The 19,377-nt window shown below is 37.9% G+C and overlaps 1 protein-coding gene across 1 annotated transcript; it reads right to left on the bottom strand.

Moving 5' to 3' along the window:
- Nucleotides 1-5,286: 5,286 nt before the first annotated feature.
- GOLT1B (golgi transport 1B) lies at nt 5,287-19,320 on the bottom strand. Its single transcript, XM_026711929.2, has 5 exons — nt 19,123-19,320; nt 14,937-15,028; nt 13,407-13,585; nt 9,776-9,857; nt 5,287-6,536 (listed from the first exon to the last, which is right to left on the bottom strand). Exons 1-5 carry the CDS (start codon nt 19,145-19,147, stop codon nt 6,498-6,500), a joined length of 417 nt encoding a protein of 138 aa, XP_026567714.1. The 5' UTR covers nt 19,148-19,320; the 3' UTR covers nt 5,287-6,497.
- Nucleotides 19,321-19,377: the final 57 nt, after the last annotated feature.

The following is a 19,377-nucleotide window of genomic DNA, read 5'->3' as shown; positions in this document are numbered from 1 at the left end:
ATGGTTTTGAGAGTAGGGCAATGTAAGCAAACGCACAACTTGTTATCTCTCTGGATTTTTAACACACCACGCTCCAAACACAACTTTGCCTGTGCGACAATCAAGAGGCAAAAGGAAAGAGGAGACAATTGGGAAGGGAATTGGTTAATGGATAAGGCAAGAGACACGTTAGCATCCTTCTAATCCCTAGGTTTAAAGCGAAATTGCGCATCTGGAATCTTAATGCTGTTTAAGTAGCCTCAAAAAATTTTGGACTCCTTCCAAAACTGCTACATAATTAATGGGGAAGAAAAAAATTATGAAGTCATAAAGCAGTGAGTAGTGTAGGTTAATGAATGGATTTTGGCCCTCTGTGCTCATTTGGGGCAGTGACACAACTGGAGATCCAACAACTTTATAAAGGAAATAGCCCCTAACAGGCATTTAAGGACTTTGGAAATACTTTATAGCTCAGGGGTACCCAACCTTGGCAACTTTAAGACTTGCAGACTTCAACTCCTAGAATTCCTCAGCCAGCTATGTTGGCTGAGGAATATTGGGAGTTAAAGTCTACAAGTCTTAGAGTTGCCAAGTTCGGAGACCTCTGATACAGCTTTTCATGACTCTGCTTGGATTCAGGAGTGAAGGTTGAGTTTTTGACAATGGTTTAAGCCAGGGATCTCCAACCTTGGCAACTTTTAAGACTTGTGGTCTTCAGCTCCCAGAATTCTGCAGTCAGCATGAATTCTGAAACTTGAAGTCCACAAGTTTTCAAGTTGCCAAGCTTGGAAATCCCTGGTCTAAGCTACTTTCTGCAATCTTGGGAGATCCAAATTGTTTAGGAATTGGTTCATTGTAACGGTGAGAGATCTTAATGGTGGGTAATTTAGTTTTCGCAAGCAAAGTGAATCATGTAATTCTGTGGCCAAGTAGATGTGAAATTCATACTTCACCCGCACAACTATCTTGTGAGTTTGCCTCCCTCCATTCATGACAAATTCAGTCTGGATCAGAACTTTAACATCTAGCTGTGGGAAAAGAGAACCTCACAACTTCTTTAATCAACATCATTCCTTCCCCCCTACAGAAAAAAGGAATCAAGGACACTAATTTGTATTTTGTTAAGGTGTAAGGTAGCCAATGTCGTTAAAACACTAAAGGACAGGCTAAATGTTCCATCCTACTCATGTTAAGGTGCTGGTCCTAGGAAGCCCTTTCTATGGTTCACACAAATGGAAAGATGCTCAGATTCTGATGAATAAGGATTCTAGCTTAGGTTGACATAGCATCTAGAGACACCCACTGTGTTGTTTTATTTTGTTTTAACAAATTGCTGTTTTTTGTTTTGTTTTGTTTTACAATCAGTCCTGACTCCTGGTAACTACAGAGCAAGTCCATGAAGTTTTCTAGACAACATTTTTGGAAGTGGCTTTTCTTTGTCTTTTTTTTTTTTTTAAAAAAAAAACCCTTTTGTTTCTATTGCACTTTTCACAAATACAAATCACATTTATATTTGTAACAGTGTTTTGGCATCGACAAATACACATACCTTATATATCTTATTATTACACATCTACTTTAAGAATCTTTTAAATAATCCATTCTTCCTAATCTGAATACCTATTTTTATATACACATTTAGATTTGTATCACTTAAGGTCTCTTGCTTTATAACAATAATCCATTCTTCCTAATCTTTATACCTATTTTTTAACCACTCATACCATTTATCCCATATTAGATAATATTCAGAATTTTCCTTGTCTTTCATTTCTAGTCCATTCCAATATTTTTTGTATGACTAATTCTTCTGAAGGAGTGTTAGCTCCTTTCCATAATTGCACAAAAGCTATTCTGGCTGTTGTCAAAATATGTAATATAATATATTTAATCTTTTTTAGAGTATTGGCCTGTAATTATACCTAATTAAAAGAACTCCGGTTGAGTTCAATTTGATGCTTGGTGATCTCTTGCAGCCAGTTCTTTATTTTAACCCAATATTTCCTGGTCTCCGGGCACAACCACCATTCTTTGTCTTACTTAGGGGTTGAGAGAAGGGACTGACCTAAAGTCAGTTAGGCAAAACTAGACCCCAGATTTCTCCGTTCTTGTCCATCACCTTCCTACCTCATTATAAAGAAGGAAACTCTTCTTTATATAAAGAAGGCTCTCTTGTAAACCTACAGGGGTATCTTGGTACTCGGTTTGTTTGGTACTCGAAACACAAGCTAGGTATCAGGGTTCCAGCAATTGCCCTAATTAAATCATGAGCCTCGGGCCAAGCTCCAAAAGAATTCAAAAGATTTAACCTAAATGAAGTCAACTCTGGCATATGTAATTTACAGTCACCTGTGACTGTTCCGCCCCCCCCCCCATGTATCATAAATCACGATTCTCCAATGAAGTACGTTCATTCATGAGCTGGGTGTCATCAATCATGTTTTCCAATGAAGGATTTTCGTGGGCAGAAGATCCGGTAGCCTAGCTACAATCTTTTAAAGATAAGCATGGAATGTACTTCTGGTTTTAAACTGCTGTACTGCTCCTTCAGACACCCCCCCATTTATTGCAAATGGAACAGGCCTAGGAATGTTTTACGAGTTGACACTAGAACTTGTTGGCATCAGCTGCCTTGTGACTACACTATTCCTTATGGGGAAATACTTATGGGGTTGTTTGATACTCATTGTTTTTGGTACTCATTGTTTTTGGTACTCATTGTGCCTCCCAGAACCAATTAATGATGAGTACCGAGGTACCACTGGTATATATAGCTGAACAGAATCTCTTTTCCCAGATAAGTGGGGAAAATACTGCATTTTTAATAGCCAGGTAATGACACGATTAGCAATTAGTACATAGAAAAAGTACCCATTTATTCAAGGTATGACAAGTATATTTACAATATAGTCTCCAAAACAAGATCCTTATGTGATTTTTCAAGCAATCAAGAATTACACTTAAATGGGGAGATCTTATTTGTTACAGAAGATATTATCTCTGCAAATGATTACAACATACAAGGCTCAGTTCTAGGTATGTTTACCCTTGGAAATGAGCCTCAATGTAGTGCAAGCACAATGATTCCCAAGTATACAAACATAAAGACAGCCTTAAGGTTAAAGAATCGTTCAGTCATCTATCGCAATGCCAATTCTGTAAAAACTAAATTTTGTTAACTGTTAAGGGATAGAATCTTAGAAGTTGCAAGGATTATATTTTGCTCCCTGGACGTAAATGTAATAGCATGTTTAAACCACACAACACAGCAAACTAGTTTAAATCAAATCAAATTCTCTGGATCCTTTGTGTGTATGTGAAAGAGCAGTGAAAGTGAAATATACTATCACTTGCAACCTTCCACTGGTTCTTAAGCAACTCTAGAGGGTTTTATAGGAGGGTCAAGATAACAGAACAGCAGTGGTATTAGATTGCACTCTGCTGACTTAAAAACTACTCTTGAATTTTTTAAAAAGTGTTTTGAATTTTAATGTGAATCTTAGAAAAGTGAAAGGATGCCATCCGAAGTGGACAGCGTAAGAAGCAAATTGTCTTCGCTTTATTTTCTACAGCACCATGACACTATGCTTTTTATTTAACCAAAGTCTCACCTACATTTAAGTAAATTATGACTTAACCAGAATGTCAGATGGGTATGATGAATTAAGTGATGGGGTCTGATAATGTTTTGAGGAGATTATGCCCCAAAATGACCAGAAGGATTTTTTTTCTCCGCTACCTTCACAACATGGAAAAGGAACAAAAATGGGAAGATTTTTATTTCTTTTGCGTTAGGAATCCTTCTTACTTGGTAGTGTGTTGTTGGAGACTTAATACTCAAATGAGGCTCATTGTAAAATATAAGGAAGATAATCTGGCAGCCTGATCCTTCTGGAAAGAGTCCTGAGATTGCAAAACATCTGAAGAAACCCAAATTCATAGCTCTAAGAAGGACATGTGCATTGCTCCAAATCTTAAGCATCTCTCCCAGCCCACAAACTACAACTGAAATGGTTTAAAATATGAGAGTCAATTAAAAATTCTTTTCTACAGCCAAAATATCAAATAAGAACTAGAGCATACATAGCAAAGATATTTAAGGTTTAAGTTTTGAGCATGGCCTGCTCAACTCAACAGGATTCTATTTAAAATAATTAGAGGCAGAGTGTGCAATAAAAAACAATACCCCATGTTACCAGTGTTGTAGGTACAATTAGATCAGTGATATCTATTTTAAGACAGAAAACCACCACCTAGAGCAGGATTCCCCAATCCTTGGGCCAGGCCCCACTATCGGGTCTTGAGCCCTTCAGAACTGGTCTGTGGAAGTGGTGGGCGAATGCGTAGGTGGGCGCCTCCTCACATAGGTGAGCCATGGGAAGCGTGGGCACACATGTTCCATTTGTACAAGTGGCAGGTGTGCTTGCCTGCCACTCATGCAAACGGAGCTATGCATGGCCATGCGCTTGCCTTCTGCTCATATGGAACCATCCCCTCCACCCCGCAGGGTCGGTCCACAAAGCCAGAAAGGTTGGGGAACTCTGGTTTAGAGCGGGGGAGGGGAAACATCCTTTTTAAGGGATACGTCTCCCAAGATGAAATCAAAGAAATGGAACAGGGGCCTGTCAATTGTTCCATCATCTAATACTGCAACTCTGGAACAGGATGTTCTGAGTGTTTTTGGAAGCAGTCCAACATCATAGTAGGCCCATTTTGTATCAGACTATATCAGAACGCAAGGCCCATTTGTTTCATAATTGAAGTGTTCTATTTTGGGATCAGAATGATCCCTAACGGAATGTACATTTTTGTTAACTCCTCTACAATGGGGAAGCTGATGGAGAACTGTCCCTTGAAGCGCCAATTCAAAAATGATTTTCACGGCTGTACAAAATTGACTCGTCTCATCAAAAAGTCCTTTTAAGAAATCACTTAGTGCACTTTTGAACGACAAAATAGCTCCCATCCTTGGGTATTAGTAACTTGTGTTCATTCACTCAAAAGCGATGGTATTTGTCTGGCTGTTTGAACCATTCAGATTTAAACAAATCAATAGCTTTGCATTAACATGCTTGCTTCAACAAAAGGACACATTTATGATCAAGAGTCACTGTAAGAAGGGTCCGAGAAAGGAACAACGTGATTTTCCTGTTGCGTAAGTCATTCACATTTCCTCTTTTACCAGTTCAAATGTCCATAAAAGTTCTGAATCTTGCCATTTGGAGCAATAGGGGTTGTTTCTAATAGTCAAAGTATAACAAATTAATGTGCCACTTGATCAAGGCTACCAATATGAATTCCCAAGACTTCCCAGCAAACCGACTGATTTGTTTGATAGTTAGAAAAAGTTATTTACACAATAAGTTAGCTTCGTAACATACTCCCTCAGAATAAGAATGGGACGCTTAAGCTCAGTGCTTCAAATCTAGCTCCAGGATCTCATATATTACCAGTAAACAAAACATAATTCTCCATGTGTTAGGACTTTATATGCTGGCTACCAATAACCAAATTAGAAACATGATTTGGGATTGAAATGCCCTTGCGCAAATTTGCTAGCTAGGCAACTTCTGTTTCATAAACTGTGTGAACACCATGAAGCAAAGCAAACTCACTTTAGAAGCTACATATTATGTGCATACAGTTTATTCAATGAGAAAAAGGTTACTTCTTGCTTCCAACATTTACTGGTAATTGGGATAAAGAGAACTAGTAGAAAGTAGTGTAAAATTGGTTTCCCCATTCCCTGCCAAACATCTAACAAACCCAGGAATGGTTGAACACAGTTTTGTACGGTTCCGTACAAAATATGATTTTTTTTTGCATATTCCAAAGGTAAAAGATGTAGGTAATGAAAATTTACATTTGGCTTGAAACATTTTCCTACAAAGATTTATTTCAGCATCTATTTACAGAGAGATTTATACAGCTGAACCATGTGATGAAGTCTTCTGCTACTGTTAAAAATGAGAATTCGTAAGGAAGCTGTCTTGCTTTCAAACAGAAGAAACAGTCAGGAGAAATTATTTTTTCCTTCCAAAAATGGGGAGGAAGTAGGAAATTTGGCAGGCAGGAAGAGGTAAGGGCCACGCCTTATCAACTGACCCATGATCACTCTATTACACCTTCCGACGTAAGGAGGTAAAAATGACAGGCACTGTTAATTCCATGGAGAGTTTGCTGCATTTAGCTTGTACTCCCAAAATATGAAGAAGTCTTGAAGAGTTCTAACATTCCGTGACTTTTCCGCCAGTTGAGTTCACAGCATTCCTGGTATGCCAATGCCAAGTCTTAAGTTGCAAATTTGCTTCTGGTTTTCTTTATATATATATGTATATATATATATATATTAAATAGGTTTACTGTATACTATGGTGTAAATTGGAAACTTACTTCAAAGACCATTACAAACGTTGCTTTTGTATACAACAAAATCGTTGCGTTGGACTGACCGATCTTCATGAAGGTTTTATAAATAATATAAATTTAGAACCAGTCTTCAGGACCTTTATCAATCATTATACCATGTTGTTGCTTTCTCCAGCTTTATCTACAAGCTGTGGGCAAAGGAGACAGAAGGGAAGGTGGAATTGGGGAAGGGAAAAGAAATTGTAATTTAATACATTCATTAAGAATGGAACACACTGATGCTACTTCAACACTTGCACTTTAAGTGAGTGACTGGGTGTAGTATAATCTTACTGAAACAATACTAACCAAGGTCTTATGTAGTTTACACAAAGTAAGACCCGTTTGCATTACAACCGCATTTAGGCATGGTATGTTTTTATGTTAACACAGAGCAACATGAAGATGCAACAGAATGAAAAAAAAATTAAATAAATGAGAAATAATGCAAGTATAAAAACTATTTAGCTCAATAACCCAAAAGGGGGAGAAAAGAATATTATTTTGAAAAATAATCAGCCATTCATGCATTAATAGACTGAAGATGATATTTTCAACTAACCATTACTGGGAATTGTCTCCTGAACCTACGCAGGCTTTGAAGAAAACATCAACAATTAACTTTTCCAAAAGGATTTAACTCCATAAAGTCCAGTTTATAAATGGTACTGATACAGAAAAGCAATAAGCAAGATGTCAAACCAAATTATGAACAGAATTATTTAAATAGATTTAGTGTAAGAAGAAAACCCAGCTAATTTTTTTAATCCATTAGACATACTGATGCCTTGGAAATTAGGGGCACAACGTGGGGCTCAGAGGCTCCTGTAGCAATAAAGCAAAATGTGCCAGTCTTTGGCATGGCATGCTGTCAGGCTGAGAAAAGGGCAGCATGCTTCTCCTAGACTAAGTGTCATTGCAGCTACATCCTGAAACATTATATATATATATATATATATATATATATATATATATATATATATATATATATATATATATATATATATCTGTGTGTGTGTGTGTGTGTGTGTGTGTGTGTTCTATCTGTATCCTATTTAGAATTCTCAATTTATAATGCATCTGAACTGCCTTGAACAAAAGCCAGCCACCACATGCTTAATATTAGACATGTTCAGAAATGCGAAATTAGAGAGATAAGAGAATAATCACGGCTGCAAAGAAATGTGTCAAAAGCCACAAGGACAGTGCCATGTTATTTAATGAGCATTGACCATTGTAAAGATGGACACGGGCAACAGGCAGTCTTGAATACACCTGGTGAAGCTTTCCAGATGCCCATATTCCCTTCGGAAATCTCCCCCTGCGGTTGGATTTCGCCTCAAGCAATATATGACAATGTCAACTTGCTATTATCTGACAAGGGGTGTGGAGCATATTTTAGCTGGGAAGATTGACCATCCTTATTCTATATCTCCAGAAACCATTATACCCAAATTAGGGTGTGAGATGCTAGCAAAGGAAACAGGTGAGCTGAGGTGATAGTTGAACTGTCTCCTTTTAATGAGCCATGAACAATAAACCATTTGCTTGGTTTAATTTACTGCTCCCGACAGACTTGGTACACAAAATAGGAAAAAAGAATGCTCAAAATAAAATGGCACGTGGATAAGCCTTTCCTGTTACTCGATTGTTTTCTCAGCTGCCTGAAACAATTTTTCTAGAGTGAAACCTTTTCTGAAAGCCTTCATACATGCAGGCAGGGCATTCTGAAGATTGTTCTCAAGCACCCACTAAATGTTCCCCATTTTTTGGGGGGGAGGGGAGGATAATTAATGCACCTAACAAAGACACTGCAAGCCCATTTCAAGGAAAATGAACACTTAGTAGCCTTAAAGAAAAAAAATCTCCCTCTTGCTCTCTCCTACCCGTTCTTCTCATTCATAGGCCCCAATGATTTTAGAGAATGTTAGGTTGTCACCTTGAACTGGAATTGGAAAATCATTATAGATAGTCCTCATTTAGTGATCAGTTGCGAAGATGGCAGTAATACACCATCATCTCCTTTTAATGACCCCATAAGCCCTTGTGAGGTGGAGTCTGGGAAACTGAATGGAGCTGGGTGCTTACTGGCCAGATGTCCTTCCTGTCACCAATACGGAATTTTATTCAGCAGATTCACTCTCATTGTGCCCAGAGATAAATATCTGCCTCTACCTAGGATCCAACCCACAGCCTTCTGATTGTGAGGCGAGAGCACCTCCTCTAGGCCACTCCACCACTTATGGCAGTAATACATGGTGGCCAAAAATTCAATTGCTGACCAATAGCCTCCAAATTTGGGGCACCTGACAACAAAAACCTTCAGTGTGAAAAACTGATTAAAGGTCTAGTCAGTTTCAAGCTGTACTGCAAAGGATGGGGGGGTTCTAATCAATTAATTAAGGTCACCGAGAGGAGTCTGTTAAGTTGAGGTTAACACATTTTAGGGAAGTGTTGTGAGAAAAAGCAGCTCAAGAAGAGACAGTTTAAGCAATCTCTCTCTACTCTGCAAGGGGGCAGCAAAAATGTCAGGCACAAGACAAGAGAGAACTTTATCTGAAGCAGCAACCAGGGATTTTTGTACCCCCGGTCACATGTTCACTTAGCGACCTTTTCATTTAACAAACAAGTCACTGCAACAGAATGCAGCCACTAAATGAGGTGTAGTACCTATTTGTAAAGTTTTGGGGAAAATTAATGTTTTTATAGCATGCTTTTTAAATGGTACCCACAGTTCTGTCAAAAAGTATTGGCCCATTCTAGATTTTTGTGTTATTTGTTCATTCAGACTTCCTTTGTATGCCAGGAAGATTACATGAATCACTGACATCAATGGGGAAAAATGTAAAAATTCATAAATTTTTGAGAGAGATAGTTTTTCACAAATCTGTGATTTATACTGACAAAGGGACCTGAGCAAATCTGATGGGGGCTTTATGTATGACATGACAATTTATGCATATCTACAATGTATTCTTGCAACTGAAGGATCAGTCCATTTCTATGCCAAACCAGCTTTTAACTTTAAACTCAATTTGCTGGATAAGCTGCAAAGTAACTAACCAACCTCCTTTGAGTGATTGTAAGAAAACTGTCCTAGTTCAAATTCAAATAGAGAAAAAAAAACCCTCAGACTAAAATTATGTCTCTTCTGACCTGAAACATGGGGAGGTGATGTCTAAAAAATCTGGAGAATAAATATAAGGATAGAGAAGACGGTCTATGCTGACACAGAGTTAATTTTGAATCCTGTTATCATTGTTACCTGGTGACCCATATTTTAAATGCACATCTCTGTACATGCTGGTCCAAGTTCTTTAAATGGAATCCAAGAAACAGAAGGAAAACAGAACTTGCTATGTATTATGTGAAATTATTTAATACTTACTGAGCTTATACCAGGTAAATTCAACAGATACCCGAGAACTGGCACTCTTCTAATAAAACCAATCACCACAGGGAAAAAGCCCCTTGGAAGAAAAAAATACATTACAGATTAGAAGACTTTTCCAAATAGGCTCCCTTTACACATTTCTAAGATTTTTAAAACTGCTTATTTTTTGTATGAAGAAATATATCATCTTTCATATATATTTTCCCCTTTCAGAATGAAGAGTATGCCCATCTTTAATTCTTTACATATTTCAAGTAGTTAGTGATACAGGTAGTCCTTGCTTACTATTCCTTCAGTGACCATTCAAACTTGCAATGGCAATGAGAGATGTCCAGTTGTGGACACTGCAGCGTCCCTATGATCACATGACTGCAATCTGGATGCTTAGCAACCAGTGCCCATTTACAATGGTTGTCATGTGGCCATGTGATCACCACTGCGACTTTCACAGCTGGCATCCAACAAGCAAATAGGGAAGCTGGCAGGAAGTCACAAGTCTGTGGTCATGCGACATCGTCCTATAGTGAGTCACTTAATGACTGCAACAGGAACTGATGCCATAAGTCGGTGCCATCACATGAGGTCACAGTGCAGTGCTTAGCAACAAAGTTGCTGGCTCTTACTGTGGTCAAAAAGTGAGACTGCATGTATAGACTTACACGCTTCCTAACTGCCTTGCTGCTCACTGGGTAACAGAAACATTTAAACAATAGGGACAGGAGCACTACATGAGGTGCAGGTACCTGCTAAGAGGCCACTGATGATTACAGCTTTGGGGAGGAGACTTCTTAAATAGTTTATTAAGACATCATAGTTGTATGAATACTATTATTCCAGGGATCCACACATGGTTTTTAAATGCAAATTTAGAGACATAAAACAATGGGTTGGTTAAGTACTAAGAGGGGAAAGGGACCTTGCATACCATAACAGGCTATAATGCTTGGTCTCAAAAATTGGAAAGAAACAACCCCTTATAATTGGAGTTCCACTGGTGTCTTCCTTGACATCACAGTGTCGCGCATTTAAGAGGATCCCAGATGGCAGGGAAATCTACTTCTATTAGTACTGCTGTAAGTACCTAAACCCACCAGTGAGCCATAGTGGCGCAATGGTTAGAATACAGTACTGAAGGCTAATTCTTCCGACTGTTGGGCGTCCGATGCTCACTAGGGTCAAGGTTGACTCAGCCTTCCATCTTTCCGAGGTGGGTAAAATGAGAACCCAGATTGTTGGGGGCCATAGGCTGACTCTGTAAAATGCTTAGAGAGGGATGTAAAGCCCTGTGGAGTGGTATATAAGTCTAAGTGCTATTGCTAAACGCAAATTCTCTCCATTTCCACCTTACAAGGAAAACCACTTTTCGGCACAAAAATTTCAAGGAATGAAATGGAATTTTAGAAGAGGGTTGTTATTGAAATGAGCAATTAAAAATGATTCCTAATAATATACTGGTGCTGTAGAAAGAAAAAAAAATCAATCATTGCACAGGCAGTTGGGAAATGCTCCCCTTTCCTCCATCTGTTTTGGCCTTGAAAATCTGTATGCTGGATACTTTCCGTGAGGGTGTGTGGGTATGTCTGTACACGAACATGAGAGAAAATCAGCCCAGGAACAGATGAGATGCCACTACAAGCATTTTGTAACTCTGGAGGGCTCATGGCTATTAGCCAGTTCCTACCTTGCATCAAGGTGATACCCTCAACTACAATTAAGGTAATATATTATAAAAACAAACTGGGATTAAGATACCACTTCACAACAAAATGCCTTTAAGCATATGTCTTTCCCATAAGCCAAAGAATGATATGCCTCAGAACAAGGGTGGGCAACTATGGCCCTTTTATGAATTATGGACTTCAACTCCCAGAATTCCTGAGCAAGCCATGCTAGCTCAGGAATTTTGGGAGTTGAAGTCCACAAGTCATAAAGGGGCCATAGTTGCCCACCTCTGCCTCAGAATGTTATGTGAGATAAAAGCAATCAATAGCTAGTGGGTTAATTGAAAAAAAACCTGGCTCCATTCCACACCTGGGTTACAATGGGTAGTAAGCCCCTTATGGGATGCTTCGATTGTTTCATTAAATGTTGATTTTCTCCAGGCCCTCTTTTGGACAACATATTATGTATTTTTATTGGGTTTATTCTTGCAAAGCCACCCAGTTATACAGGTGGAGGCAGTCTGTAAGTCTAATAAATGAATAATTATTCCTATGCAAATTTTCTTTTTGGTAGTAAACTGCATTCATGTGTGCCAGAGTTCACAAGCCAGCAGTGTAGGGCACTACTTACAGGTAGTCTTTGAATTACAACAATTAATTTAGTGACCACTCAAAGTTACGGCACTGAAAAAAGTGAATTATGACCATTTTGCACCTTTCCGACTGTTGTAGCATTCCCATGGTCACATGATGAAAATTCAGATGCTTAGCAACCGGTTCGTATTTATGACGGTTGCAGTGTCCCTGGGGTCATATCATCCCCCTTTGCAACCTTCTGACAAGCAAAGTCAATGGGGAAGCCAGGCTTTACAGTTCTGGAGATTTTGTGATGGTGCGTGAGTGGTATTAACCTGTTATTAACTTAACATATGCAATGATTCACTTAACAACAGTGGCAAGAAAAGTCATAAAATGGGGAAAAATTCACTTGAAATGTTTTACTTAGCAACATAAATTTTTGGTATCAATTGTGGTCATAGCTTGAGGGCTACCTGTATTTTTTCTTTCTTGCACATATTGCCAACAGTGCAATAGGACAGCAACAACCTGTTACCCCCCATAAAATGCAATTTTGTACTAGAAATGATCACTAGCAAAAAGCTTGTGCTTTTCCACATTTCTAATTTTTCTTTTTCTTGTCTTAGAAGTTTCATAATCACCAGTAGCTAAATAATTTTCTAAATGAAATTTCAACCACTATTCTTCATCTATGACTGTCTATAAACTCCTCAGCAGAATTTGGTAATTTCTCAATCACAGCGAACCAAAAACATATTTGGAATCAAAATTAAATGGCCTCCCTGTGAAGGAGATGGGAGGTTAACACATCTATATATACAGTATAAAAGTGAAATACCACTCACGCATCATCACAAAATCTCCAGAACTGTAAAGCCTACAAACTTGAAATTTGGCACCTATGTTTCTCTTGGCTTCTAGGTGCTCACTAACAAAGGATTTTTTGAAATGACCATCAGAACATTAGTATTTCCTGTATTATTATTAACATGCTCTGATGCTAAGGAGTTCTACTGCCCCTTCCCACCTGAAAAGAAATCTGTTGCAAATGCAAAACACCAGCAGAGGACAGGAGTTTCAATTTCACAGCAGCAACCAGCTTTAGTACAGAACAGTTAAGACACACCAAGGCTCCTTGCTGTCTCTTTCTTGTTCACACAGCAAATACTGTTTCACTTTCCAAACAGCCCTCAACTCTCTCATACACTGACAGGACGCTAGCCAGATTAATACCGATGGATGCTGGTAGGCAGAGGCAGAATTCCCACCCACTCATTTTCCTCCCCCAAAACTAAGCCCGACTACATAGTTTCATAGCAAAGCATGGTGTCAAGCTAGTTTGATATATAATTAAATAAAAGTAAAAATTTGCAAGAAGACCTTACCTGAATAAGAGGAAGAAACCATAAATTTCAAAGACCATTCCTATCAGAGGCCAGCCAATAAGAACTATAAATACACCACCCAAGAAAAAACCTGTGGCTTTCACTTTGTGTTTCTGGAAAAAGAATCTGAAAGTTCTTTCTAAACCAATTACGAAAGCCAGGCCAGCCACAAATAAAACCTGCAAAAATGAAAACAAACAGATTTGAATATAGGTTCCCACCTTGGAAATATTCAGAGAGAAAATATTCAGATTCAATATAAATGTTCTCCAAACATCTATAGCAACAATTTGCTATTGGAGGAAACAGGAATATTTTAAAGGTATCTTTTATAATGTTGGAACAATAAAAAAACAGAACTGTTTGCGAAGGAAGATAAATAATTTACAGTCTAAACACTTAGGGTTATTACTAACAAGATAGATTAGAAAGGAACCTTTATTTTTCTCCCACCTTTATTACGTTTATAAATAACCCAAGGCGATGAACATACGTTAATACTCCTTCTTTTTCCTATTTTCTCCACCACCCTGCAAGGTGGTTTGGGCTGAGAGAGAGGGACTGGCTCAAAGTCAGCCAGCTGATTCTCATGTCTATGTTGCTAAGGATTAAATAGGATAATAAATAGGGATGTGCAAAACTTACCATTGTAAAAATAGAATTTTTCATCTCCAGAATAATGTTTATACACAACTAGCAATAAGTGTATAATTTAAGTAATGAATATCTCACTGGATGACATTTGTCGCACTGCTGTATTTTAATGTTCAGTTTGATCTCCTCCCCCAAACAGAAGTCTAGATTAATACAACGCATCTAACCGTATATTGGCAAAACACAATTCCTGTTCAACTAACAGATGGTAACCAAACAAGTACAGGTAGCCCTTGACTTACAACCATTTGTTTACTGACCATTTGAAGTTACAACAGTACTGGAAAAAGTGACTTATGGCCATTTTTCATACTTAGGACAGAATTGATGCCTTTGAATTGTAAATTATTGGGTATACCATGGAGAAACAGTGTAATTAACAGAGAAATCATTAATTGTTAAATCGTAGAAAGCCAGATACATCATTAGAAGCTAAAATTATAAGACTACATCTGATTTATTCTGGCCATGCATTCAAATTCATTGCAGAAGGCAATGATGCTAGGAATGCTTTCTGGAACAAGAAGAAGGGGCAAGCAAAGAACACGCTGGCTTGATAACATCAAATCTGATACAAAGTTGAACATCCAACAATTGAAAAAAAAACTGCGCTTGACAGGGTAGCATAGACAGCACTTGCCTGTCAAGCTGTCAAGAGTCAGACACGGCTAAATGTTTAAAACAACAACAATGATCTGGCTTCTCTATGTAGGAGTTTCTACAACTTCCTGAACCTCAAGCTACCCAATCTCATTTCTGTCTAGACCGTTGTGTGAATTTGGCCACAGGGGAATTACATGAATTGTCTGTGTTAAACATAATAACTCTCAGAATCCTATTATTCCGTGCAAATGTTATTCATGCAAAAGTACTTACGTTTCCAATAGCTAAAAGTGCTTTGTCGAAAAATAGGATCATTCCAAAGAAAAGAAAAAATACTCCAAAACCTGTAAGGCCCATCCCAATTTCTGTAAGACAAAAAAGAAGAGGAGTATTAATTACTCAGTGTTAGCAACAAAAGAAAAATAAAATAAAATAACCATTAAAAACCTTACACACAGTTATAACATTAGCCAAGGACATTTTTAAACTGGCTCCATTTAAAAAAAAAAACCCAATTGACACTTGCCCTCTTTTGAGTTAAAACATGCTATTCTGAAGGGACTTCTACTATAAAAATATTTTTGTTTTGATTACTGCTACTTTTGTCTCTAGAAATAGCCAGTCTTTGATACAGTGCTGATCTATAGATTCAGCTACCACATTTGCCATCACAACTGTCCTTTTCTCTTTTTTGGAGGTGGAGTTGAATCCCACAATAGGCTTACCTACAAGGTTTCTAAAACATTTGTTAATTGTCTAACATAAACTCCCGACACTTTGTGGTGCTGAGATCCAGAATTCCCATTCAAAGCAGAATTCATGAAGAAGTATTAAATTCAATTAACACATTCTCCCTTAAATTACTTATTGCATTTATAAACAATGCCATCCCTGCCAATTCACTTCTCCAATAATCTTAGCAGACGCCTTTTCTGTGCATGCACAGACAACTGGAGATGTATCATAGAGCCGGCTATCACTGTTCCAAGCAGCCATGTAAGCCCTGCAAAGACACTAGTGCATTAAAAAGGTGAACTTCATTTTGCACTAATGCATCTTTGAGAATATTTCTTTCAAATATTTTGCAAAGGTCCAACATAATTGTTGGCCATAGGATAATGTCCATAACTGCACATTATGAAGATGCAATCATTTATCCACTCACAGTTTAGAGACTTTTTAAAATAATCTACTTATATTTCTTCCATGAAGACTATTTTCAAAAAACAGAATAGACCCATGATTAACTAAACGCATAAAACAGAAATTAGTTTTTTTATCAAATAAACTGAAACATCAGTTTTATTCTTAATATTAAATCTCTTCTTTAAAAATGTATTTTGATTTCAATATGGATCTGGTCCACCTATTTTAGCATTGCAATTCATTATCTAAACACCTTATAATTAAAATAACCATGATGTATTAATTTATTGATGTATTAACAGTACAAAGTAAAATAAACTTTGTATTCCTTCTTGAAACATTTAAAAATTTGTAGCTTAAGGAAGCAATAAACAAAACCCAGTCAAGGAACTACCAACTTAAGACAAACTAACAGTAAACAATAACATAATAAAGGAACCACCAAAAACACTCGCACCAACATTGACAGGGCAAACCACTAGTACATAAATAGAGAAAAAACCCTACTCCCTTCTAGCACTGATCCTGTTAACTAATTGGGTAATGGGACATCTGCAAGAAAACAGCCAAATTCAGCACTAAGGACCTCACAGTATTTATAAATTATTTTAATTTTTCAGCAGCCTTAAGCTGAGAAAACTGTTATAATGAAGGTACAACAATTTTATTTTTAAGAATACGATGACCAGGAAATGTTTAATAGGCAAGTACATACAGGCAAATGAGAGAAGAAACAGTTGGAAGAAGAACAAAGCAATTTACCACTCTTTTGCAACCTGTATAGAAACTGAGCAGGCTGCTAAGGAAAGGAAGCTTTATTTCAGTATTTGGTAAAGAAATGCAGCCAGACTCATTTTCTCTTCTTTGTGAACTTCAAACTTGATTATGAAGTTTGGGAACTGCTAATTTTTCAACAAATATACAAGTTATTGTTTCAATAAAATAAATTTAAGCTACATATATCCAAGAATACTTTTGGACAACAGAAACTGGACTGTTCCATAACAACTCTGGAAAATTTCTGCATATCAACAGAGAAATAAAAGATATTTATGATTTAAGTGGTAACTTAGACCAAGCAGCAGTTTTTGACAGATTCAAATTGAGGACATAAAGAGGTATCAGATTTCTGACATCAACCCAATAGTAAAAGAGAAGGGAGTGAGCAGCAAAGTTGCTTCAGTACCTAGAATTAACTGCTCCATGGGGACAGAGGATGGAGCTCCAAAGAAGACTAACTATGGGGCAAGACATTGCAATATAGAAAATGATGCCTTCAACATAGATTAAAATAAACAGCTTAAAGATTCCCAGCATGTAACAGATCTCTATAATTTTTTAAAAGTTTTGCTTTAAAAGTTGTAATACATTTGGCACTAAATTGATTCTCACAATTATGAATTTGCTTCTTTATGTTCCATGACATTGCATAATATTCACATTTACGTTACTTGTGCAAACATGCTAAACATTTTCTTGTGCAACTTTTATGAGTAACAATGAAATCATTTTATTTTATACAACTTAACCATAGCAGCACTAATTTATCCAACTGAGGTATATCATATACTACACGAAAAGGGCTGCTTATCATAAAAGTATAAATTCTGTGAGCATTTTCTCAAATATAGCCAACAGAATTCCACACGTCAGCGTAAGCATTCCTGGAGCACTCACAAAAAGAACAGGTGTGAGATAACTATTTTATTGCTGCTTCTCACAAGTTTTTATGGAACCCTCCTTATCTTTTAGATGTAGTTTATGGTAACTAGCCATTGATCACTCAGTCTGCCACATACTGGTCCAGTTCTCTTTTATGTTTAGACATTTGTGGAAGTAGAAACCCATTCTTCTCATTAAAATCTCCATAACACCAAATACTTAAATGTGCAATAAATGATAGCCTGTGCCTTAATGTAGTTCTGTATTTAAACATTTCAATTAAGTAGCCACAGGTGAGAAGTTATTTCACATGGGCAAAATAACTGGTTGGCAGAGGTGAGAAATTGCTTCCTTTACACCTAGCCAAACAATTTTGCATCCCTCCTCTGCTAACCTTCAGAAAACTAAATGCAAACATTTTAAGTGATTTTAAAACAAGGCTGCATACCATTCAACTTTTGAATTATACAAAAAAAAATTCCAAATATTCCAACACTGATGTTCAGATTATTTTTCAACAGAAGAGAATATATTTCGTTCAGGGTTGAACAATGGAGTCCTTGGTGATCAGAGTTTGGGTTACATACTTTTCATTACCCAACTATGTAACAGGAGTGCTAGTGAGTGTGGGATCTGCTGTGATATACCCAGTAGCTTACCCTGCCAGGGGGCTGGTAAGGGTGTGGCTTTCATTTTAGTAGCTCCTTGATTAGAGTATAAAAACAGAGCAAGCCCTACACTCACTAGCACTTATATTGTTACACAGTTGGGTAATAAAATGTCTGCGGGCAAACAATGAAACTTAAGTACATCGCAGATTATTTTGAACTAACATATGGCAAGAGAACATGTTCTATCTAAAAATAATAATTCTAATATTCCAGATAGTTCAGCTTGGATGATTTTATGCGAGCTTTCCTTCTTTAATCCACTGACTGTCAAGTGAACTTGGGCTTCACATCCTATATCCACCTGTTAAAATCCAACACAGCAGGAGAGCCCCCCAGGGTGGAGGAACTCTGTAATTAGAGCATGTCTGATGCTCATATAAAATATACATTTTTTTTCCCATATAAAAGGCAGTACTACCTCCGCTTTTTAAAATATCAGGACAAAGGTATACAGGGACAGTGGCAGGAATCATATTTCGTGAGGTGGTGAAAAAGTCTTCTACCCCAAAATAACAATTGCAAAAGTAGCAAATAATGTTTAGATATTTAAACAAAAAACAAAACAAAAAACAAAAAGCCACCCTGAAGCCCAATTAATTCAACTCTTGCTGAATTAATTGCCCGGTCGCATCCATGCAGCTTTTCCCGCTGCTGCCTTTAGCCATTAACTTTAGGTTATTTTATACTTATGTTTATTATATTTATTTATATTAGGTAAAGAAAGGGGAACCTTCCAGACGGGGTGTTTCTTGGGCGGGTTTGAGGGAGGCTCACCCATTCCAAGCAATGCTAATATGATTAATATTAACAATCACCGGTGGGAGAGCAATGAGGGGTTCGTGGAACAGAACGACAAGGATAAAAAGCTAGGAAGGAGGATGCAAGCGGAGAGGATAATGCCAACAATCATTACTACAGAAGCAGCAATATTTGGCCTCCGCTCCCCCCACCCACAACCCTTCCCTCCCCAATTCACCCACTCTGCGTATCCGTGAGGGAAATCATGATGCCGGTAAGAGCCGCCGCGCCAGCCGGATAAAGAACCGAAGAGAAGGAGCCGGAGCCGCCTCAGGAGCCCGTTCGCCACGTCCTCCGGAAACACGCAGCCCCCTCAGACTAACCCGGCTTCGGCTGCCGACCCGCCTCCGCCTGCCGCCGAGGCGCCCGCTACTGCTGCCGCCGCGATGCAAAACGCCATCCCATTGGGGCGAGGACGCCGAGCCAATCAGCGCCGC

This window comes from Pseudonaja textilis, chromosome 5, assembly GCF_049901715.1.
Source record: "Pseudonaja textilis isolate UNSWEBS1 chromosome 5, rPseTex1.2, whole genome shotgun sequence".
Classification (NCBI taxonomy): Eukaryota; Metazoa; Chordata; class Lepidosauria; order Squamata; family Elapidae; genus Pseudonaja; species Pseudonaja textilis.
This window is presented reverse-complemented; position numbering and strand designations above follow the sequence as displayed.

What these genes read in the sequence shown, in the direction of transcription:
- GOLT1B (XM_026711929.2), bottom strand. Translation starts at nt 19,147, where the DNA reads ATGATTTCCCTCACGGATACGCAGA. An exon ending in CACTTTTAGCTATTGGAAAC is followed by an intron (nt 13,586 to 14,936) that starts GTAAGTACTTTT and finishes TCATTTTTGCAG; the next exon opens with GTTTTATTTGTGGCTGGCCT. An exon ending in ATTTACCTGGTATAAGCTCA is followed by an intron (nt 6,537 to 9,775) that starts GTAAGTATTAAA and finishes CTTTGCCCACAG; the next exon opens with CTTGTAGATAAAGCTGGAGA.